This window comes from Balaenoptera borealis (assembly GCF_965194805.1).
Source record: "Balaenoptera borealis genome assembly, chromosome: 1".
Classification (NCBI taxonomy): domain Eukaryota; kingdom Metazoa; phylum Chordata; class Mammalia; order Artiodactyla; family Balaenopteridae; genus Balaenoptera; species Balaenoptera borealis.
The window spans coordinates 41,508,305-41,534,245 of NC_138860.1; the positions used below are offsets into that span (position 1 = coordinate 41,508,305).

At 39.2% G+C, this 25,941-nt stretch overlaps 1 protein-coding gene across 5 annotated transcripts in view; it reads right to left on the bottom strand.

Annotated features, from left to right (window-relative positions):
• NSL1 (NSL1 component of MIS12 kinetochore complex) overlaps positions 1-25,941 on the bottom strand; it is a gene marked incomplete at its 5' end in the record, with an annotated part of 83,669 nt that overhangs the window by 35,208 nt on the left and 22,520 nt on the right. The window contains one exon of one of the 5 annotated variants that reach the window (XM_082400515.1): positions 2,769-3,217. The exons of the other annotated variants lie outside the window; for them this stretch is intronic. Within the exon in view, the coding sequence (XP_082256641.1) occupies positions 3,207-3,217 (11 nt within the window). The 3' untranslated portion in view covers positions 2,769-3,206. Of the gene's footprint in view, positions 1-2,768; positions 3,218-25,941 lie in introns of those variants that run through there. 5 annotated transcript variants of the gene reach the window in all.

The following is a 25,941-nucleotide window of genomic DNA, read 5'->3' on the forward strand; positions in this document are numbered from 1 at the left end:
TATATACAATGGAATGTTACTCAGCCTTAAAAAGGAACGAAATTGGGCCATTTGTAGAGACGTGGATGGACCTAGAGGCTGTCATACAGAGTGAAGTAAGTCGGAAAGAGAAAAACAAATATCTTTTATTAACGCATATATGTGGAATCTAGAAAAATGGTATAGATGATCTTATTTGCAAAGCAGAAACAGAGACACAGATGTAGAAAACAAACATGGATATCAAGGGGGAAGGGGCAGGGTGGGATGAACTGGGAGATTGGGACTGACATATATACACTATTGATACTATGTATAAAACAGATAACTAATGAGAACCTACTGTATAGCACAGGGAACTCTACTCAATGCTCTGTGTGACCTAAATGGGAAGGAAATCCAAAAAAGAGGGAATACATGTATATGTATAGCTGATTCACTTTGCTGTACAGTAAAAACACAACATTGTAAAGCAACTATACTCCAATAAAAATTAATTTAAAAAAAAAAGGAACTGAGAGAACAGGCACTTAAAGGAGAAAGGCAAAGGCAAAGGCAACATGATAGCCTCAGAAAAAGGGTTCTTGACCTTTTTTTGTTCCCAGAGATTTCTTTGGCAATTTGGTGAAGCCTGTGGACCCCTTCTCAGAATATTTTTTAATGTATTTATTTTTTAAATTGAGGTATAATGTACATACAGTTAAATGAATAACTTAAGTTTAGCATTCAATCACCTTTGACAAATGTACACCAAAGTCATGGGACATTTCCATCACTCCAGAAAGTTTTCTTGTGCCCCTTTCCCAATCTTCTATACAAGAAGCAACCACTCATCTGATTTCTATCATTATACGTTAGTTTTGCTTACTCTAGAATTTCAGAACAATGTTTTAAAATATAATTTAAAAATATAATTACTTAAAAAATGTAGTAGGTAATATAGGCGCTTCTTTATTAATGATTTAAACAAAAAGATCGAGTGGCAGGTCTAATTACCATAATAAGAAAATAATGAGTATAAACAATATTGCGAGGTGTCTGCAACAACTGAAACTGAAAATATCTGTGGCTTCCAGTAGCAAAAAAAAAAAAAAAAAAAAAAAAAAAATTACAGGTACTGCTAATACTACCACCATTACCTGCATTCAAAATCGAAGGAAATGCTAAATTTCAGTTTGAGGTTAATAAAAATAACAATGTAATTTTTTTCCTCTCCAAGTTCACAGCCTCCTATATTCTCAGGACCCTTGCCTTAAAATAATATGCTAATTTAATTTCAATTCTTTTACGATTTGGGGAGATTCCCCCAAGAGCACTCAGGCAATTATTAAAATTTCCCCTGGGTATGGCAAATAAATGATCCAACCTTCAGTACTTCTGTAGCAATCTGGCTTCCAGCCAGGCGCACATTCTCTCCTCATCAAACTTGCACACCTGCGTGGAGCTGCCCATTCTTCTAACATTTATTATGTACTTTCCATGGACAAATACCAGCAGTAGGTACTCAGAGTAAGGAAAAATGGTCTCTGCCCCTCAAGGAACTTTCAGTTGAAAAGAGAGAGACACATGGAAACATATAGAAACAAGTCATACTTTTTCAAAATCAGCTCAAACTTGCCCCAGGCAGTCTCTAGTTTCCATGATCACTGCCACACATTCCACTCCCTGCCTGAACTGACCATTCCCCTGTGACAGGCTCCCACTGGGTCCTGAACAGTTCCAGTAAAATACCTGGAAGACTCCACTGCACTAACTTGTCTAGAAGAGTGTTTCTCAACCTTATTGGATCTAACCTTCCCCTTTAAAACGTATTTTGTAAAGTCCCCTTTGCTATTCTAAAATAAATTTCATAGATATTTCTACACACATAAATGGAAATATAGACATATATACTTATCATAATAGAGTATTATTTAATATATTTAATATGTTCAGATCAAACCATATCAAAAAAATGTAAGGAAGTACTCAGATGCCTGTACCTATTTATACTGGGTACATTTGGATTTAAGAAAATTTATATTTAGAAGTCATTCTATACAGAAAACAAAAGATCAGAGACTATTCTATATAGAAAACAAAAGATCAGAGAAATAACAGACTAGATTTATTTGAATATGACAAGGAGGAGGAAATAATCTTAAGAGTGTGGATAACATACCAAGACAAAATACAGGAGGTTAAAATGGTGAAAATTAGGAAGTATAATATATCTACAAATGAGATGGCCTTATTAAACGTGTCATATCAAAATAATTCCCTACATTAAAACATGGGGAAGTATAAGATTAAATCCAACAGAAAACATATCTCCTACTTTGAAATTCACCATAATTCAGATTACATTCAGTATATACATCCACTCAAAAAGAATTCAGAGATCACACTGTTGAAAGGTGGTGGGCAATAGAGAATGGATAAGACAAAAACAGAAATATGAGAAACTACAGAGAAGATATGTGGTTGACCTTTGTGGATAGATTCAGAGTAAGAGTAAAGACAAGCAATCTAAAAATCGAATTAAAAATTTAATATTCACATAATTTCTTATCACTGTACAAAAATAGTTTTTAATATTTAGTGTGGCAATAATAGGAAGTATTTAAAAATCATTTTTATTAATAAAAAAATGAGATTCCTACATTTCGTGTGCTTCTATTAATTCAGTAACATTTGGTTCTATTAAAAGGACTCTCAAATCTTCTATTACATATTACCCATTAGCTTTGTTCTACACACAACGCTCTAAGTAATTCATCATCTTTTTTTTTTTTTTTTTTTTTTAATTCATCATCTTTTGAAAGAAGGGAGTATGAAAGTTGTAACTGGATCTAAAACATTTCATAATTAGACTGATAAAATGTAACTGGTTGCAAATAGTTGTTTCTTTTTAGTTCAACTTACCTTTCCTGCACATGTAAACTAACAGAGATAGAAAGAATATTTGAAGAAATATGATGATGTAAGTCAGAATGGTGGTTACATCTGATAGCAGAATACTGACCAAGAAGGAATGTAAGTAAACTTTTTTGGGTACAGAGCATCTGTAAAGTTGGGAAGCAGGATAAATGTGTGCTAGTTACATTTGCAAATAATATACTCAATATCTTTTCCTTCAACCTCAAATTACCTTTTCAAGTAAAATTTAAAACAATGGGTCCGGCCGGCTCTGGAGGGGCCCCACCAGCCAAAGCTGCGACAGTCCTGGGGACCGCGGGCCAGTTGTTTCAACAAGTAACTTAAAGACAAAATGGAAAAAGAAGGAGGTTTGCGCCTGAGATCATGTTGATGCGAAACCAGGGATGGCCACCTTGTGCCAGATCACTCATCCTGGGGTGAGCCAGCTGCCATGTCATGAGGACACTCAAGCAGCCCTAAGGAGAGAGCCACGTGGCAAGGAACTGAGGCCTCCTACCTACAGTCACAACATTTAGGAGAGGAGCTTCAAGATGGCGGAAGAGTAAGACGCAGAGATCACCTTCCTCCCCACAAATACATCAGAAATACATCTACATGTGGAGCAACTCCTACATGACACCTACTGAACGGTGGCAGAAGACCTCAGACCTCCCAAAAGGCAAGAAACTCCCCACGTACCTGGATAGGGCAAAAGAAAAAAGGAAAAACAGAGACAAAAGAATAGGGACGGGACCTGCACCTCTGGGAGGGAGCTGTGAAGAAGGAAAGGTTTCCACACACTAGGAAGCCCCTTCACGGGCGGAGACTGCAGGTGGCGGAGCGGGGGAGCTTCGGAGCCACGGAGGACAGCGCAGCAACAGGGGTGTGGAGGGCACAGCGGAGAGATTCCCGCACAGAGGATCGGTGCCAACCAGCACTCACCAGCCCGAGAGGCTTGTCTGCTCACCCGCCGGGGCGGGCGGGGGCTGGGAGCTGAGGCTCAGGCTTCGGAGGTCAGAGCCCAGGGAGAGGACTGGGGTTGGCTGCGTGAACACAGCCTGAAGGGACTAGTGCGCCATGGCTAGCCGGGAGGGAGTCGGGGAAAAGTGTGGACCTGCCGAAGAGGCAAGAGAGTTTTTCTTCCCTCTTTGTTTCCTGGTGCACGAGGAGAGGGGATTAAGAGCACTGCTTAAAGGAGCTCCAGAGACGGGCGCAAGCCGCGGCTATCAGCGCAGACCCCAGAGACGGACATGAGACACTAAGGCTGCTGCTGCCGCCACCAAGAAGCCTGTGTGCAAGCACAGGTCACCATCCACACCTCCCCTCCCGGGAGCCTGTGCAGCCCACCACTGCCAGGGTCCCGTGATCCAGGGACAACTTCCCCGGGAGAACGCATGGCGCACCTCAGGCTGGTGCAACGTCACGCCGGCCACTGCTGCCGTAGGCTCGACCAGCATCTGTACCCCTCCCTCCCCCCGGCCTGCGTGAGCCAGAGCCCCCGAATCAGCTGCTCCTTTAACCCCGTCCTGTCTGGGCGAAGAACAGACGTGCGCAGGCGACCTACACACAGAGGCAGGGCCAAATCCAAAGCTGAACCCCAGGAGCCGTGCAAACAAAGAAGAGAAAGGGAAATCTCTCCCAGCAGCCTCAGGAGCAGTGGATTAAATCTCCACAATCAACGTGATGTACCCTGCATGTGTGGGATACCTAAATAGACAACGAATCATCCCAAATTGAGGAGGTGGACTTTGGGAGCAAGATATATATATTTTTTCCCATTTTCTCTTTTTGTGAATGTGTATATGTATGCTTCTGCGTGTGATTTTGTCTGTATAGCTTTGCTTTTACCATCTGTCCTAGGGTTCTGTATGTCCGTTTTTTTTGTTGTTGTTTTTTGTTTTTTGTTTTCCTTAGTAGAGTTTTTAGCGCTTGTTATCATTGGTGGATTTCCTTTTTGGTGTGGTTGCTCTCTTCTTTCTTTCTTTTTCTTAATTACTTAAAATTTTTTTAATAATTACATTTTATTTTTTATTTTAATAACTTTATTTTATCTTCTTCCTTCTTTCTTTTTTTTTCCTCCCTTTTATTCTGAGCCGAGTGGATGACAGGCTCTTGGTGCTCCAGCCAGGCATCAGGGCTGTGCCTCTGAGGTGGGAGAGCCAAGTTCAGGACATTGGTCCACAAGAGACCTCCCAGCTCCACGTAATATCAAACAGCGAAAATCTCCCAGAGATCTCCATCTCAACGCCAAGACCCAGCTCCACTCAACGACCAGCAAGCTACAGTGCTGGACACCTTATGCCAAACAAGTAGCAAGACAGGAACACAACCCCACCCATTAGCAGAGAGGCTGCCTAAGATCATAATAAGGCCACAGACACCTCAAAACACACCACCAGATGTAGGCCTGCCCACCAGAAAGACAAGATCCAGTCTCATCCACCAGAACACAGGCACTAGTCCCCTCCACCAGGAAGCCTACACAACCCACTGAACCAACCTTAGCCACTGGGGGCAGACACCGAAAACAATGGGAACTATGAACCTGCAGCCTGTGAAAAGGAGACCCCAAACACAGTAAGGTAAGCAAAATGAGAAGACAGAGAAAACACACAGCAGATGAAGGAGCAAGGTAAAAACCCACGAGACCTAACAAATGAAAAGGAAAAAGGCAATCTAACTGAAAAAGAAGTCAGAATAATGATAGTAAAGATGATCCCAAACCTTGGAAATAGAATGGAGAAAATACAAGAAACGTTTAACAAGGACCGAGAAGAACTAAAGAGCAAACAAACAGTGATGAACAACACAATAAATGAAATTAAAAATTCTCTAGAAGGGGTCAATAGCAGAATAACTGAGGCAGAAGAACGGATAAGTGACCTGGAAGATAAAATAGTGGAAATAACTACTGCAGAGCAGGATAAAGAAAAAAGAATGAAAAGAATTGAGGACAGTCTCAGACACCTCTGGGACAACATTAAACGCACCAACATTCGAATTATAGGGGTCCCAGAAGAAGAAGAGAAAAAGAAAGGGACTGAGAAAATATTTGAAGAGACTATAGTTGAAAACTTCCCTAATATGGGAAAGGAAATAGTTAATCAAGTCCAGGAAGCACAGAAAGTCCCATACAGGGTAAATCCAAGGAGAAACACACCAATACACATATTAATCAAACTATCAAAAATTAAATACAAACAAAAAATATTAAAAGCAGCAAGGGAAAAACAACAAATAACATACAAGGGAATCCCCACAAGGTTAACAGCTGATCTTTCAGCAGAAACTCTGCAAGCCAGAAGGGCGTTGCAGGACATATTTAAAGTGATGAAGGGGAAAAAACTACAACCAAGATTACTCTACCCAGCAAGGATCTCATTCAGATTTGACAGAGAAATTAAAACCTTTACAGACAAGCAAAAGCTAAGAGAATTCAGTGCCACCAAACCAGCTTTACAACAAATGCTAAAGGAACTTCTCTAGGCAGGAAACAAAAGAGATGGAAAAGACCTACAATAACAAACCCAAAACAATTAAGAAAATGGTAATAAGAACACACATATCAATAATTACCTTAAATGTAAATGGATTAAATGCTCCAACCAAAATACATAGATTGGCTGAATGGATACAAAAACAAGACCCATATATATGCTGTCTACAAGAGACCCAATTCAGACCTAGGGACACATACAGACCGAAAGTGAGGGGATGGAAAAAGATATTCCATGCAAATGGAAATCAAAAGAAAGCTGGAGTAGCAATTTTCATATCAGACAAAACAGACTTTAAAAAAAGACTATTACAAGAGACAAGGAAGGACAGTACATAATGATCAAGGGATCAATCCAAGAAGAAGATATAACAATTGTAAATATTTATGCACCCAACATAGGAGCACCTCAATATGGCAAATACTAACAGCCATAAAAGGGGAAATCGACAGTAACACAATCATAGTAGGGGACTTTAACACCCCACTTTCACCAATGGACAGATCATCCAAAATGAAAATAAATAAGGAAACACAAGCTTTAAATGAGACATTAAACAAGATGGACTTAATTGATATTTATAGGACATTCCATCCAAAAAAAACAGAATACACTTTCTTCTCAAGTGCTCATGGAACATTCTCCAGGATAGATCATATCTTGGGTCACAAATCAAGCCTTGGTAAATTTAAGAAAATTGAAATCTTATCAAGTATCTTTTCCAACCACAATGCTATGAGACTAGATATCAATTACAGGAAAAAAATCTGTAAAAAATACAAACACATGGAGGCTAAACAATACACTACTTAATAACCAAGAGATCACTGAAGAAATCAAAGAGGAAATCAAAAAATACCTAGAAATAGGGCTTCCCTGGTGGCGCAGTGGTTGAGAATCTGCCTGCCAATGCAGGGGACACGGGTTCGAGCCCTGGTCTGGGAAGATCCCACATGCCGTGGAGCGACTAGGCCCATGAGCCACAACTGCTGAGCCTGTGCGTCTGGAGCCTGTGCTCCGCAACAAGAGAAGCCCCGATAGTGAGAGGCCCGCGCGCCGCGATGAAGAGTGGCCCCTGCTTGCCGCAACTAGAGAAAGCCCTCGCACAGAAACGAAGACCCAACAGAGCCATAAATAAATAAATAATTAATTAAAAAACCCAAAACTTAAAAAATACCTAGAAACAAATGACAATGAAAACACGACGACCCAAAACCTATGGGATGCAGCAAAAGCAGTTCTAAAAGGGAAGTTTATAGCAATACAATCCTACCTCAAGAAACAAGAAACAACTCAAACAACCTTAGACCTAAAGCAATTAGAGGAAGAAGAATAAAAGAACCCTAAAGTTAGCAGAAGAAATCATAAAGATCAGATCAGAAATAAATGAAAAAGAAATGAAGGAAATGATAGCAAAGATCAATAAAAACTAAAAGCTGGTTTTTTGAGAAGATAAACAAAACTGATAAACCATTAGCCAGACTCATCAAGAAAAAAAAGAAGACTCAAATCAATAGAATTAGAAATGAAAAAGGAGAAGTAACAACTGACACTGTAGAAATACAAAGGATCATGAGAGATTACTACAAGCAACTATACGCCAATAAAATGGACAACCTGGAAGAAATGGACAAATTCTTAGAAATGCACAACCTTTCGAGACTGAACCAGGAAGAAGTAGAAAATACGAACAGACCAATCACAAGCACTGAAATTGAAACTATGATTAAAAATCTTCCAACAAACAAAAGCCCAGGACCAGATGGCTTCACAGGCAAACTCCATCAAACATTTAGAGAAGAGCTAACACCTATCCTTCTCAAACTCTTCCAAAATATAGCAGAGGGAGGAACACTCCCAAACTCGTTCTATGAGGCCACCATCACCCTGATACCAAAACCAGACAAAGATGTCACAAAGAAAGAAAACTACAGGCCAATATCACTGATGAACACAGATGCAAAAATCCTCAACAAAATACTAGCAAACAGAATCCAACAGCACATTAAAAGGATCACACACCATGATCAAGTGGGGTTTATCCCAGGAATGCAAGGATTCTTCAAGATATGCAAATCAATGTGATACACCATATTAACAAATTGAAGGAGAAAAACCATATGATCATCTCAAAAGATGCAGAGAAAGCTTTCGACAAAATTCAACACCCATTTATGATAAAAACCCTCCAGAAAGTAGGCATAGAGGGAACTTACCTCAACATAATAGAGGCCATATATGACAAACCCACAGCCAACATCATCCTCAATGGTGAAAAACTGAAACCATTTCCAATAAGATCAGGAACAAAAGAAATAAAAGGAATCCAAATCGGAAAAGAAGAAATAAAGCTGTCACTGTTTGCAGATGACATGATACTATACATGGAGAATCCTAAAGATGCTACTAGAAAACTACTAGAGCTAATCAATGAATTTGGTAAAGTAGCAGGATACAAAATTAATGCACAGAAATCTCTTGCTTTCCTATACACTAATGATGAAAAATCTGAAAGTGAAATTAAGAAAACACTCCCATTTACCACTGCATCAACAAGAATAAAATATCTAGGAATAAACCTACCTAAGGAGACAAAAGACCTGTATGCAGAAAATTCTAAGACACTGATAAAAGAAATTAAAGATGATACAAATAGATGGAGAGATATACCATGTTCTTGGATTGGAAGAATCAACATTGTGAAAATGACTCTACTACCCAAAGCAATCTACAGATTCAATGCAATCCCTATCAAACTACCACTGGCATTTTTCACAGAACTAGAACAAAAAATTTCACAATTTGTATGGAAACACAAAAGACCCTGAATAGTCAAAGCAATCTTGAGGGAAAAAAACAGAGCTGGAAAAAAAAAAAAAAAACAAAAAAACACAGAGCTGGAGGAATCAAGCTACCTGACTTCAAACTATACTACAAAGCTACAGTAATCAAGACAGTATGGTACTGGCACAAAAACAGAAATACAGATCCATGGAACAGGATAGAAAACCCAGAGATAAACCCACACACATATGGTCACTTCATCTTTGATAAAGGAGGCAAGAATATACACTGCAGAAAAGACAGTCTCTTCAATAAGTGGTGCTGGGAAAACTGGACAGCTACATGTAAAAGAATGAAATTAGAACACTCCCTAACACCATACATAAAAATAAACTCAAAATGGATTAAAGACCTAAATGTAAGGCCAGACAGTATCAAAGTCTTAGAGGAAAACATAGGCAGAACACTCTTTGACATAAATCACAGCAAGATCCCTTTTGACCCACCTCCTAGAGAAATGGAAATAAAAACAAAAATAAACAAATGGGACCTAATGAAACTCAAAAGCTTTTGCAAAGCTTTTGCAAAGGAAACCATAATAAGACAAAAAGACAACCCTCAGAATGAGAGAAAATACTTGCAAATGAAGCAACTGACAAAGGATTAATCTCCAAAATTTACAAGCAGCTCATGCAGCTCAATATCAAAAAAACAAACAACCCAATCCAAAAATGGGCAGAAGACCTAAACAGACATTTCTCCAAAGAAGATATACAGATTGCCAACAAACACATGAAAGAATGCTCAACATCATTAATCATTAGAGAAATGCAAATCAAAACTACAATGAGATATCATCTCACACCGGTCAGAATGGCCATCATCAAAAAATCTACAAACAATAAATGCTGGAGAGGGTGTGGAGAAAAGGGAACCCTCTTGTACTGTTGGTGGGAATGTAAATTGATACAGCCACTATGGAGAACAGTCTGGAGGTTCCTTAAAAAACTAAAAATAGAACTACCATACGACCCAGCAATCCCACTACTGGGCATATACCCTGAGAAAACCATAATTCAAAAAGAGTCATGTACCAAAATGTTCATTGCAGCTCTATTTACAATAGCCAGGACATGGCAGCAACCTAAGTGTCCATCAACAGATGAAAGGATAAAGAAGATGTGGCACATATATACAATGGAATATTACTCAGCCATAAAAAGAAATGAAATTGAGTTATTTGTAGTGAGGTGGATGGACCTAGTCTGTCATTGAGTGAAGTAAGTCAGAAAGAGAAAAACAAATACCGTATGCTAACACATATATATGGAATCTAAAAAAAAAAAAAAAAAAGGTCATTTAGAAATTAGAGGCAAGACGGGAAAAAAGACACAGACTTACTAGAGAATGGACTTGAGGATACGGGGAGGGGGAAGGGTAAGCTGCAACAAAGTGAGAGAGTGTCATGGACATATATACACTACCAAATGTAATATAGATAGCTAGTGGGAAGCAGCCGCATAGCACAGGGAGATCAGCTCGGTGCTTTGTGACCACCTAGAGGGGTGGGATAGGGAGGGTGGGAGGGAAGGAGACGCAAGAGGGAAGAGATATGGAGATATACCTATACGTACAACTGATTCACTTTGTTATAAAGCAGAAACTAACACACCATTGTAAAGCAATTATACTCCAATAAAGATGCTTAAAAAATAAAATAAAATAAAACAATGGGTCCAACTTCTCAAATGTAAAAAACTGTAATAGGATATTTTCCTGATGTTTCCAGATTTTTTGGACACTTTGTCTGAATTTATTGTACACATGAAAATACAATGGGCACATTATTTGAAAATGTAACATACTATTTAAAAATAAGTTTATCCTATGTTTCCCAACTATGCAGACACTCTATCTAGATCCAGGTGGCAGTTACATGTCTTAATGTGTACGTGTGTTTACCAATTCATCAAGCTGTGCACTGTATATTATAGCTCAGTACATACAAACATACACACAATAATGAACAGAATCTTTTTTTAACATTTACTCTAGAAAGTTCTTACTTTTATGTATAGAGTAAGGCAATCATTTTCTTCTTCATTGCTATTGCATGAATCTATCATCCAAGGGATTCTTAACTTTTTTTATAAACACATGCTACTTAAAAAAATGTTTCTTCTATAAACCCACAATGATGGACAGTAGCTGTTTTCCATCTGTTGCACAAGCAAAGACAACATAAAAGCACCAAGTAGTTTGGGTTTGTGCGTAAAATGGAGTTAGGTCCCAGGCTTGGATAACTATGAACAGATTTTCACACATGTTTGGTGGAACATTCTAAAGTTGTGCTGCACTTATAAGACATTTAGTATTCCTGGCCCCTGACTACAGAATGCCAGCTTGTACCCTCCCATTACTGTGGTAACAGAAAACTTCCCCCCACTTTTTCTAAGGGCCGCTAGGGGGCAGTACTGCCTCCAGTGAGAACCATGGTGTTCTTTTTCACCTTTCAGAATTTCCCTGGGAACAAGAACCTCATTCTCTTAATCTTGGATGGTCTAGTGCTGAACACAGTGCCTGACATGTAGAGTAGGTGCTTAATAAGTATGACAGACCAAGGCTATGATAAAGTATGCTATGGAGGCACAAAGGGAGGTGAGGTCAATCCAACAGGGGAATTGAAAGGAGAGTAAAAACTTCATAGGTGTTGTAAGAGAGTTGCCTAGACTAAGAGGATTTGGATGGCTGGGGGTGAGTGGGAATAGGAGGTGGGTGGTAGAGGATGTGCTATACCAAAACAAGGGAATAAATCAAGAAAGAAGAAAACACAGGAACCAGGAAACATGATCCAAAACAGAGAAGAAGTAAAGGAAATTCCCAGGATGATGAGGAAAGGAACAGACAGGATGAAAGCTTTGCAGCAGGCCTAGAGAGCAAACAGTCCAGATTAGACTAGGAAGACAAAAGGCTCCCAGAGGAATACCTCCAAGAAAAAAGGAAAGGGTTTTAAAAATGGATTTGATGGATAACCATTTGATGGAAGTGTTTACTATACTGAGAGAAATTTTACAGTTCTATTGAAGTGTTTGGGAAAGAATTAGTGAAAGACACAACAGCAAACAAAGCAAACAGAAAAATAAAGCATTCTGAAGGGGGATGGGAAGATGTTCAAGAAAGAAAATATACTCATAGTATGATTACCTGAGTCATTTGAAGAACATTTAACATAACAATATCAATGCTAAATACTAGTGATTATTTCTGACAAAAATTAGAGATTACAAGTAAAGCTGATGTGTGTAGATTATTCTTTTGAGAAACCTGGCTATGAAAAGGAGAGTTCAGGGAAAAGAAACACAATGGCATGAAAGCTTTCCCTACTTGATCCTACGACAGCCCATTTCTGTAGTATTATGGGCTGTCATACATTGCCAATCAATCTTATGTAATAACGTTAGCAACTCTGAGGCAAGCAGGTTTCATCAGCCTCCTTTTATAGATAGGGAAAAAGAAGCTGTTGAGGGCTGAGAAATGTATCTGAACTGAATGAATAACTGAATAAACATTGAATAGAATTAGAACCCACAGCACATGCTCTTCTGTATTCTATACATAACTTTCCAAAATATCACTTTGCCAGGAATTATACTATACTCAGAAGAATGATCAAAAATTAGCTCCAGGGCTTCCCTGGTGGCGCAGTGGTTGAGAATCTGCCTGCTAATGCAGGGGACACGGGTTCGAGCCCTGGTCTGGGAAGATCCCACATGCCACGGAGCAACTAGGCCCGTGAGCCATAACTACTGAGCCTGCGCGTCTGGAGCCTGTGCTCCGCAACAAGAGAGGCCGCTATAGTGAGAGGCCCGCGCACCGCGATGAAGAGTGGCCCCCGCTTGCCACAACTAGAGAAAGCCTTCGCACAGAAACGAAGACCCAACAGAGCCAAAAATAAATTAATTAATTAATCAATTAAAAAAACAAAAAGCTGTCTCTCAAATTAAAAAAAAAAAAAAATAGCTCCAATATAATGAAAATCTCTTGAAGTAAAAATAAATTATGTCTGGTAAAGGATTAAAAGTAGAATAAGTCTAGAGTTAAATATGTTTCAACTGTTAACATTACGGTACCATTTTCTTTCTTTTTAGTTAAGTGAATTAAATTCCTTTCTTTGAAAACTAACGATCATCAATAATTTTAGGAATAAAACCAAACACACAGAGATTTTTTTTCTTTGGCCGCACCGTGCGGCATGTGGGATCTTCATTTCCCACCCAGGGATCGAACCCACTGCCCCCGCGTTGGAAGCACAGAGTCTTAACCACTGGACTTCCAGGGAAGTCCCAAAACACACAAAGATTAAAAAAAACCACAAGGTGGGGGGAGGGGGGAACACACAATTAAATATCACTAAACATGAAACGTCTGTAAATGTATCAAAAAAGCATTTATCAACATTAACATCTGTTTAGGAAATTTCAAAATATATTAACTTTTCAATCTCTCACTTAAGATTCTTTTTAATGAATTTTTCACTTTTTGTAACTAGTAAGAGCATACAGATACTCCTGATATACACCCATTTGACTTAAGAATGTCTCACATGCAGACGGCTGGTCCCTGCCATGCAGGAGATGAGGATGGGCTTCCTCCAGAAGCGTTCCCAGTGGCTCTCTCCATAGCCTCGATGGGAACATCTTCATGGCACCACTGTTCATCCTCTCACCACAAACAAAGGTGTTTAGGAATCCAAACTATTCCCTCCTATTTAAACATCATGTAGTAGAACTAATGTGCATCTGAAATGTGATTCTCCTAATGTTTTTCATCATAAATGTGCAGTATTGATATTTCAGCTACACTGTAGGTTACACAGATCTTTAAAGGGTAGCCTAGAAACTTATTCATTTATAATACCATTTGTAAATTTTTTTTCAGGGGGGAAATACAATTCAAATTCCAAAGCTCAGATAAAATATGAATGTCTGAAATGTAAGTGGGTGACTACCTGTAAATATTCCGGCAGTGGCTTAAGCAAGTCATTATTAGGAAAGAAGAGGAACTGCCTCTAAGTCCTCTGCTTGTAGGGTCAGCAAAAGAACTGGAACTATCATAAAGTCTACTACAGAGAAACTTAAAATAGCTCCTTGTCATCACTACATGTTTAGAGAAGGACAGGAAATAATTAAAAGGGAGTCTCATCGATAAACTTCAAATAACTTTTAAAAAATGATGATGATATGGAAGCAATGATTAGTTTTACTAATAGGATCACAAAAGGTTATAAGTGACAAATGAAAACTCATCCTATTAGTAGATAGTTAATTAAAAGATTGCTACAAAGATATTAAAAACAGTTTGCTCTTAAAAATGTGGAAGTTACGCACCCTTGAGTACACTGCCTTCACTAGTCACTTGCTTTCTAAAACATAGGGAAATGAAAAAGTGGAAATGAAAGATTGAGTAATCAACCTTGTTTTGCTTTCAGGTCACTGCACTGACTAAACTAGGAAACATGAAATTCCAAAAGCCTGCACAAATTCAGAAATTCAGCAAAAAAGCATTAACTGAATGCTTCCTTTCTATTTCCACTGTATTTTATGAGCATGTATGAGCAAGCATGCATAACAGAGGATGTCTGGCTTGTACTAGTTTCTAAAGGGGTAACCAAAGGCATGAATAAGAACCATGAATTAAAAAGTAGCATCCCTGGTGAAAATGAAGCCAAAAACTAAGCAGTGATTTATGACTTTCTGGAAGATAACACTTTGCTACAATTTAAACACATCTGTTTAACACACCTGCTAGGTAGCAGGTATGTAATCCTCTGCAACCACTCCCACATGCACCTCACCAGCTCCTTCAATACTGAAGAGTTGCGTCTGTCTTAAGGTACCACATACTTTCAAACTCCTAGCTTGTGTTACCCGGTCTCAGCCTAGTCTCTAACCTTATCCTGTAATGCTGTTTCCCTCTATTTCTTCCACCACAGCTTCAGTGGTCTCTTGTTCTATACTCAACCTCATTCTTAACTTAGGAACCTTGTTCTAGCTCTTCTAACTGAAAAGTTCTTCCTCTTGATTGTCACAAGGTAAATTCCTTCTTGCTGCTTCCTCAGAAAAGTGTTTCCCATCACCTAAACACACCCCCCAGCACTGATTTTACTTATTTATTTTTCTATTTGTTGATACTTTTCTTCGTCCACTAGAACATAAGCTCCACAGAGCAAGGACCCTGTCTGTGTTGTTCACCATTACATCCTCCACAGTGAGAACAGTTCTGGCATATAGCAGACATTCAATAAATATGCTGAATGGATGGGTGAATAATAATCAGGCAGTAAGTATTTACTGAGCATACTATATCATGCAAACACAAAGTAAAAAGCTCATGAAGCAAACACAATAGTATAATAGTGTTTAAAGCAAACACAAAGTAAAAAGCTCATGAAGCTTTCAGCTTTGTGAGAAACCATAAAGAAACACACAAATACATATCATAACAAATGATATTAAGGAAATAAACAAGGGTTATGATAGAGAACTGGAGAGAGGCTATTTTAGTTAGGGTAGTTAGGGAAGATCCTCTGAGGAGGTAGCATTTAAATGAGAAAGAAAAATTGAGAAGATGTCAACCTTAGAAGCCCTGGGGAAAATAAACTCATGCACTTATGGTTAATTAATCTATGACAAAGGAGGCAAGAATGTACAATGGATAAAAGACAGTCTCTTCAACAAGTGGTGCTGGGAAAACTGGACAGCTACATGTAAAAGAATGAAATTAGAACATTCTCTAACACCACACACAAAAGCAAACTCAAAATGGATTAAAGACGTAAATGTAAGACTGGATACTATAAAACTCCTAAAGGAAAAGATAGGCAGAACACTATTTAACAAAAATCACAGCAATGTTTTTTTTGGATTTGTCTCCTGGAGTAATGTATATAAAAACAAAAATAAACAAATGGGACCTAATTAAACTTAAAAGGTTTTGCACATCAAAGGAAACCATCAACAAAACAAAAATACAGCCTATGGAACAGGAGGAAATACTTGCAAACTATGTGACCGACGGGATTAATTTCCAAAAATACACAAACACCTCATACGGCTCAATATCAAAAACAAACAAACAAACAAAAAAACACCCAATCAAAAAATGAGCCCAGGGACTTCCCTGGTGGCACAGTGGTTAAGAATCTGCCTGCCAATGCAGGGGACACAGGTTCGAGCCCTGGTCCGGGAAGATCCCACATGCCGCGGAGCAACTAAGCCTGTGCACCACAACTATTGAGCCTGCGCTCTAGAGCCCGCGAGCCACAACTACTGAAGCCCGCGTGCCTAGAGCCCGTGCTCCGCAACAAGAGAAGCCACTGCAATGAGAAGTCCGCGCACCGCAACAAAGAGTAGCCCCCGCTCGCTGCAACTAGAGAAAGCCCGCGAGCAGCAATGAAGACCCAATGCAGCCCAAAATAAATAAATGTATTTTAAAAAAAATGAGCAGAATACCTAAACAGACATTTCTCCAAAGATGACAGATGGCCAACAGGCACATGAAAAGATGCTCAACATCACTAATTATTTAAGAAATGCAAATCAAAACAATAATGAGGTATCACCTCACACCAGTCAGAATGGCCATCATCAGAAAGGCTACAAATAATAAATGCTGGAGAGGGTGTGGAGAAAAGGGAACCCTCCTACACTGCTGGTGGGAATGTAAATTGGTGAAGCCACTACAGAGAACAGTATGGAGATTCCTTAAACAACTAAAAATAGAGCTACCAGCAATTCCACTCCTGGGCATTTATTTGGAGAAAACTATAATTTGAAAAGACACAGGCACCCCAATGTTCATAGCAGCACTATTTGTAATAGCCAAGACATGAAAACAACCTAAGTGTCTACTGACAGATGAATGGATAAAGAAGCTGTGGTATATATACACAATGGAATACTACTCAACCATAAAAAGAATGAAATAATGCCATTTGCAGCAACATGGATGGACCTAGAGATTATCATGCTAAGTGAAGTCAGACAGAGAAAGACAAATATCATATGATATTGCTTATATGTGGAATCTAAAAAAAATGATACAAATGAATTTATTTACAAAACAGAAACAGACTCACAGACATAGAAAACGAACTTATGGTTACCAAAGGGGAAAGGATAGGAGGAATAAATCAGGAGTTTGGGATTAAAATATACACAGTACTATATATAAAATACATAACCAACAAGGACCTACTGTATAGCACAGGGAACTCTACTCATTATCTTATAATAACCTACAATGGAAAAGAACCTAAAAAAGAACATATATATATATATACACACACACATATATAGACCACTTTGCTATACACCTGAAACTAACACAACATTGTAAATCAACTATATTTCAATAACAATTTAAAAAAAAAAGAAGCATTGGGAAGAAGCATATGTGAAAGTGAGGCACTTTCAAAGAACTGAAAGATGGGGTCTAGGGCAACAGCAAAAAGTGCCTGAAATGTATTTAGAGGGGCCAGGTCATTTAAAGGAATGCTGAGAAGTTTGAAGTCTATTATATACTTTTTAAAATTGGAAGATTTTAGGATTTTAAGCAAAGGAATTAAAGTTGATTTGTGTTTTTAAGAGTATCCTAGATTTTTATTCAAGTTGGTCTTGGAAGTTCATAAACTCCCCACCTTAGTCCAAAACACCATTGGATAAATAGAGAAAATTTAAAAAAACAAATCCCAAAGTATATACAAAGTAAACATTTCTTTGAACCAGAAAAAAGCAGACGAGAAAAAGCTGTAAGTCAGGCTAAAGTTGCAGATCCACTGGTAGGCAGATGGTAGGTAGGCAATAAGTAACCAGGAAGTTGCTTCCCACAAGATAAAAGGGGATCAAAGTGCTCCAGAGGGGCAGGAAATGGGGAGAGTCGGCCTCACAATCAAACCAAGGGCTGAAATGGAGTTTTCCTACCCTGAAAAGGAGGCTGGAAAAAACAAAAAAACCCTGACATTAACCACTGTGAGGAGCTGCAGCATACTTAGAGCTACACTAGAAGTTGATGGGAAGCAGAAAATACCTCAAAGCCCAGGCCTAGATTAAGCTGCCTGCTGACTTAGTGACTAGATCCACTGTCTCCAATATTGCAGTGGAACAGGGGCCCCACGGTGTCAATTTAAGATACGGTTCTAGCCTGGGACTGTTCAGGGGCCAGACGGAAGGAAACCACAAAACTACTAGACAGGAAGAGGGGAAAGCAGCAATAAGAAAATAAGCACATGAAAAACTTAGTCAAGAAGCACTTCCTAAGCAAAATTCTTAACTACATGAAGAAATTACAACCATGAAAGACAGCCACTATAACCCATGTCAAGGAGAGGAACTTGCTGCAGATGGAATAAAAATAGAGCAATCTGAAAATGATTTTTAAAGGTTTAGGATCCTCCAATAGCTAAAGGAAATCATAACAGACATTACAGAAAAAAAAATACGCTATGAAATAAAAACAAGAATACTACAAAAATAGAAAAAGTGATAAAGAAGCAAAGTTGAATATTAAGTTAAAGATTTTCTAGAAGATGGGAGTCCTCAGATTGAAAGTACACACAGTGATCTGAGTGGAAGATGAGAAGAAAGAGGAAGCAAGCAAAACAAATAAAAAATCCACCCTACCCAAAACCAAAATAAATACGTGTATAATCTATTTAAATAAAATTGTGTATATATGTACAAAAACATAAAGAAATTACCAATAAGCAGCACAGAGCTGAACTATATGTTACATAGTTGAGTGAAAAAAAATCACAGAATGTAATATATTGTATAATACTTATATATAAAAAATAAATAACTCAAAACTCCCTGTGCCTATCTGCCCACATACAAATGCACTGATAAAGATCTAAAATTAGACATATCAAACAGTTACAGTAGTTATCTATTTGAAGGTGTGTAGCATCAGAGAGACTTGGGAAGACAAGTATGGTGGACTTTCATCTTCTACTATATAGACACCACTGATTATTTAAAAGTTTATATTAAGCTTACATTTATTAAGAGAACAAAACAAAAACTAATTATAAAAATATAACACAGTTTAAAATAATAATGTTAGATCTATGGCAGTTGAATTGCAGGATTCTCCCATATACTTAGGTTAGAAGAATAAGGTGTAGATAATCTGAATACATAAATCAATTTTCTGTAAAATAAATTATGCTCCCCAAATGTCTAGTACATATGTATTTCTATATGATTATATGAGAAGAGAAAAATGAATAAATGGATTCATACCAGATTAATGTTGGATATCTGAAGGAGCAGCAGATGGGAAAGGAGAAAGGAGGCCAAAAACAAAAAATAAAATGCTATCCTTATTTCTTTTAATTTAAAAAGAACATGTATAATTATGTACTTATTTCATAAATATTTCCTGAGTGTACTATGTCAGATAATGATCTTAGAGCTAGGGGATACAAAAGTGGACAAAACGAAGTCCTTGTTCACAGGGAGTTTATAATACAGTGGGGGAAGGGATGAAGACAATAAAATGAACAGAAATTACATAATGTCAGTAAGTAGTGGGGGAAATAAAGCAGGTTAAAGTGATAGAGTATGACCAAGGGGTTCAGGAGGGGATTTGACACAGACTGTCAGGGAAGACCTCTCTGATGAGGTAACACTTTGAACAGAGAGCTGAATGAAGCGAGAGTGAGGCAGGTAGTTTCAGATAGGAACGGGGGAGCAGCAAGTGTGAAAGCCACAGGGCCAGTGTGTGTTTGGCACATTCTTGGTGAAACAGAAAGAATGCTAGTGTAGCTGGAGCTCAGTAAACAAAGGTGAGAGTGGTAAGAAACCAGGGTCAGAGATGAAATAAGAGGAGCACTCAGGGACCAGGTCAGAGAGACCAAGGGAAGTATGATGGGGAGCCGCTGGAGACTTTTTTTTTTTTTTAAACATCTTTATTGAAGTATAATTGCCTTACAATGGTGTGTTAGCTTCTGCTTTATAACAAAGTGAATCAGTTATACATATACAATATGTTCCCATTTCTCTTCCCTCTTGCATCTCCCTCCCTCCCACCCTCCCCATCCCACCCCTCTAGGTGGTCACAAAGCACCGAGCTGATCTCCCTGTGCTATGCGGCTGCTTCCCACTAGTTATCTATTTTACATTTGGTAGTGTATATATGTCCATGACACTCTCTTACCCTGTCACATCTCACCCCACCCCCTCCCCATATCCTCAAGTCCATTCTCTAGTAGGTCTGTCATACAGAGTGAAGTAAGTCAGAAAGAGAAAAACAAATACAGTATGCTAACACATATATACGGAATCTAAGGAAAAAAAAAAAAGGCCATGAAGAACCTAGTGGCAAGACGGGAATAAAGACACAGACCTACTAGAGAATGGAGACTTTTAAGCAGGGGGTGACATAATCTGATTATGCTTTAAAAAGAATCCGCTGTGTGGCAAACTGAAATGGAAGGAGACTGGTGAGGAGACTACTGTAGCAGTCCCACTAGGAGAATACAGTGACAAGGACAAGAGCAGTAGAGATGGATTTGGTAGGAAGTAGTTGGATTCAGAATATATTTTCAAGGTAAAGGCAGCAAGATCTTCAGGTAGATTGAAGGTGTAGCCTCAAACAATATATTATAATACTTGGTCACTGGCTATAAACATGTTAATAGTGATTATCTCCTGAGTACATAATTTTGTGTGATTTAAATTTGTTTCTTACGCTTTTAACACTTTTGGAATGTGAATGCATTTATATATAATCAAGAAAAAGCAATAAAGTTGCTTTCAATGTTTAAAAAAAAAAGTGCACCTCAAGCACCACGCTACGTAAATAAAAATAAACATCTAGCCACATTATGGTAAAATTGCAGAACATTAAGAATACAAAAAGAATTCTGAAAAATCAGGAGTGAAAATATAGATTATCTATAAAAGAATGGCAATTAGCCTCTCAGGAGACTTCTCATCAACAATGAATACCAGGCTTCCAGGTTGGAAAAGAAGAAGTAAAACTATCTCTATTTGCCGATGACATGATATAATCTTTTATATAGAAAATTCTAAAGAATCCACTAAAAAACTATTAGAACTAATAAACGAGTTCAGCAAGGTTGTAAGATACAAGATCTAGATACAAAAATCAATTCTATTTCTATACAGTAGCAATGAACAAACTGAAAATTTTTAAAATTACATTTACATTAGCAACAAAAGAATAAAATACTTGGGAATAAATGTAATTAAAGAGGTGCTAAAAACTAGAAAACTTTGTTGAAAGAAATTAAAGAAGATCTAAATAAATGGAAAGATATTTGTTGTTCATGGATCAGAAAACTTAATATTAAAATAGCAATACTCCCAGATTAATCTACAGTCTCAACACAGTCCCTATCAAAATTGCAGCTAGCTTCTTTGCAGAAATTGACAAACTGATTCTAAAATTCATATTAAGGAACCCAGAAGAGTCAAACAATTTTGGAAAAAAAAATACAAAGTTAGAAGACACACATCCTGATTTTAAAACATACTGCAAAGTTATAATAATCAAGACAGTGTGGTAGTGGCCTAAAAACAGATATACAGATCAATGAAATAGAATTGTACATCCAGAAATAAACCCACACATTACAGTTAACTGATTTCCAAGGGTGCCAACACCATTCAATAAGGTAAAGAATAGCCTTTTCAACAGATGGTGTTGAAACAAATGGATATAGACATACAAAAGAATGAAGTTGGACTCCTACCTCACACCATATACAAAAATTAACTCAAAATGAATCAAAGACCTAAATGTAAGAGCTAAAACTATACACCTCTTGAGAGAACGCTTAAATATAAATCTTCATGGCTTTATACTAGATACTAGTTTCTAAGATATGGTACCAAAAGCACAAGCAACCAAGGGAAAAACATGAACTGGTACAAAAGTACAAAAGTACAACTTTTGTACTTCAAAGGACATCACCAAGAAAGTGAAAAGACAACCCACAGAATGGCAGAAAATATTTGCAAATCATATATCTGATAACAGACTAGTTCCTGGAATATATAAAGGACATTACAGCTAAACAATAAAAGATAAATAACCCATTAGGAAGGCTATAATCAAAAAAACAGGGATGCTGGTGGGGGACCTCGATGCCCAAGGAGATGGGAGGAACCCCCGTGACTGGGTAGAACGAAGGGGGAGTGAGGGGGGGAGGAGAAGTGGAGGCTGGACAGGACAAGCACAACTGAAGGGTGGATGGGAAGGGGTAGGGGTTCCCACACCTGGGGGGGACCCTCAGGGGCTCAGAGGATGGGGGCAGCGTGCATAGTGTCTCCCCTGCCCAATCGGGCCCCGGGAAGCCTGCAGGGCTCCCACACTGGGTCCTCTGCCCTCCAAAGCCCCTTCAGATCACGTGAGTCCTAGGAGCATAGGAGGGAGGTGGGGGGAGAAGAGGAGAGGCAGGTGGGAGAAGCCCTCCAACTGGAGGATAAGCAGAGGCGTGGCAGGTGTTTCCCCCACCCACTCAGGCCCCAGGAAGCCTGCTGGGCTCCCGGGCCTGGTCCTCCGTTCTCTGGGGCACCCTCCAGCCTCATGGGTCCTAGAGTCTGGGAGGGAGGGAGGAGGGGGAAGAGGACAGGCAGACAGTGTTGGGGGGAACCTTCCAGGACCAGAGGATAAGGGGAAACCCAGCAGGCTTCCCAGTGCTGAGTACCCTGCCCTCCAAGGCCCCCCACCAGGCCACATGGGTCCTAGGAGCATAGGAGGGAGGGGGAGGAAGAGGCAAGGCAGATGGGGAGGGGCCACAGGCGTTTCCCCCGCCCACTTGGTCCCGGGAAGCCTATTGGGCTTCCAGGTCTGATCCCCTGCCTTCCGGGGTCCCCTCCCACCACATGAGTCCCAGGGGAATAGGAGGGAGGCAGGGGGGAGAAGAAGAAGGGAGGCCAACGGGGAGGGGCCCTCCAGGATCAGAGGACTGGGGGGGACATGCCTAGCGTTTCCCCTGCCCACTCAGGCCCAGTGAGCCTGCTGGGGCCCTGGACCTGGTCCTCTGCCCTCCAAGGCCAGAGGGCCTGGGCCCCTCCTGCTAAGCCTAAGCCCCACCCCCACCCCCAGGGCCTTTTCCTGCCCTATGGGTCCTAAGCATAGGCCCCACCAACCACCTAAACCTGTTCCTGCCTAAGCCCCACCCCCCACAGCCAAGGCCCTTTCTGGCTTTTTTTTTCTTTTTCTTTTTCTCCTCTTTTATACTATTGTGGTTCTGTTTTACCTTCCAGTTGTTGTTTCCTCTATATTTTAATTTTTTAATTCTTTTTAACATATCTGTTATTTTTCTAACCTAATTTTATTGTTTACTCTGTTATTGTTTTGCTCTTTTTTTTTTTTTTGCTACTCCACACAGCTTGTGGGATCTTGGTTCACGAGCCAGGTCGGGGCAGAGTTCCTGCAGTGGGAGCTCTGAGTCCGAACCACTGGACTAACAGAGAACCTCAGACCCAAGGAATAGTCATCAAAGTGAGGTCTCGCAGAGGTCCTCATCTCAGCATCAAGACCCAGCTCTACCCAACAACCTACAAATTCCAGTGCTGGAAGCTTCAGACCAAACAACCAGTAAAACAGAAACACAATCCCACTTATAAAAAAAAAAAAAAAAAGACGACAAAAAATATGTCACAGATGAAGGAGCAAGGAAAAACCTACAAGACCAAATAAATGAAGAGGAAATAGGCAACCTACCTATCAATTCAGAGTAATGATAGTAAAGATGATCCAGAATCTCGGAAATAGAATGGAGGCATGGATTGAGAAAATACAAGAAATGTTTAACAAAGATCTAGAAGAACAAAAGAACAAACAAACAGATGAACAACACAGTACCTGAAATGAAAAATACACTAAAAGGAATCAATAACAGAATAACTGAGGCAGAAGAACGAATAAGTGAGCTGGAAGACAGAATGGTGGAAATAACTGTTGAGAAGCAGAATAAAGAAAAATGAATGAAAAGAATTGAAGACAATCTCAGAGACCTCTGGGACAACAATAAAAGCACCAACATTCGAATTATAGCGGTCCCAGAAGAAGAAGAGAAAAAGAAAGGGTCTGAGAAAATATTTGAAGAGATTACAGTGGAAAACTTCCCTAACATGGGAAAGGAAATAATCCAAGTCCAGCAAGCACAGAGAGTCCCATATAGGATAAACCCTAGGAGAAACACACCAAGACACATATTAATCAAACTAATGAAAATTAAATTCAAAGAAAAATTATTAAAAGCAGGAAAGGAAAAGCAAAAAATAACATACAAAGGAATCCCCATAGGGTTATCAGCTGATTTTTCAGCAGAAACTCTGCAGGCCAGAAGGGAGTGGCAGGATATACTTAAAGTGATGAAAGAGGAAAACCTACAACCAAGATGACCCTACCCAGCAAGGATCTCATTCAGATTCGACAGAGAAATCAAAAGCTTTTCAGACAAGCAAAAGCTAAGAGAATTCAGCACCACCAAACCAGCTTTACCACAAATGCTAAAGGAACTTCTCTAGGCGGGAAACACAAGAGAAGAAAAAGACCCACAAAAACAAACCCAAAACAATTAAGAAAATGGTAATAGGAACATACATATTGATAATAACCTTGAATGTAAATGGATTAACTGCCCCAACCAAAAGACAGAGACTGGCTGAAAGGATACAAAAACAAGACCCATACACATGCTGTCTACAACAGACCCACTTCAGACCTAGGGACACATACCGACTGAAAGTGAACGGATGTTAAAAGATATTCCATGCAAATGGAAATCAAAAGAAAGCTGGAGTAGCAATACTCATATCAGATAAAATAGACTTTAAAATAAAGACTGTTACAAGACATAAGGAAGGGGGTTCCCTGGTGGCACAGTGGTTAAGAATCCGCCTGCCAATGCAGGGGACATGGGTTCGAGCCCCGGTCCAGGAAGATCCCACATGCCACGGAGCAACTAAGCACATGCGTCACAACTACTGAGCCTGTGCTCTAGAGCCTGAAAGCCACAACTACTGAGCCCGCACGTCTAGAGGCCATCTTCCACAACAAGAGAAGCCACCGCAATGAGAAGCCTGCGCACCGCAACAAATAGTCCCCGCTGGCCGCAACTAGAGAAAGCCCGCGCGCAGTAACGAAGACCCAACACAGCCAAAAATAAATAAATAAAATAAATAAATTTGTTTTAAAAAATCTGTTAAAAAAAAAAAAGAGATAAGGACACTACATAGTGATCAAGGGATCAATCCAGGAAGAAGATATAACAATTATAAATGTTTATGCACCCAACATAGGAGCACCTCAATACATAAGGCAAATGCTAACAACCATAAAAGGGGAAATCAACAGCAACACAATAATAGTAGGGGACTTTACCACCCCACTTACACCAATGGACAGATCATCAAAACAGAAAATAAATAAGGAAACACAAGCTTTAAATGACACAATAGACCAGATAGATTTAATTGATATTTATAGGACAGTCCACCCAAAAGTGGCAGAATACACTTTATTCTCAAGCGCACACAGAATATTCTCCAGGATAGATCACATCTTGGGTCACAAACGAAGCCTCGGAAAATTGAAGAAAACTGAAATCGTATCAAGCATCTTTTCTGACTACAATGCTATGAGATTGGAAATCAACCACCGGAAAAAGAACCGTAAAAATCACAAATACATGGAGGGTAAACAGTGCACTACTAAATAATCAAGAGATCACTGAAGAAATCAC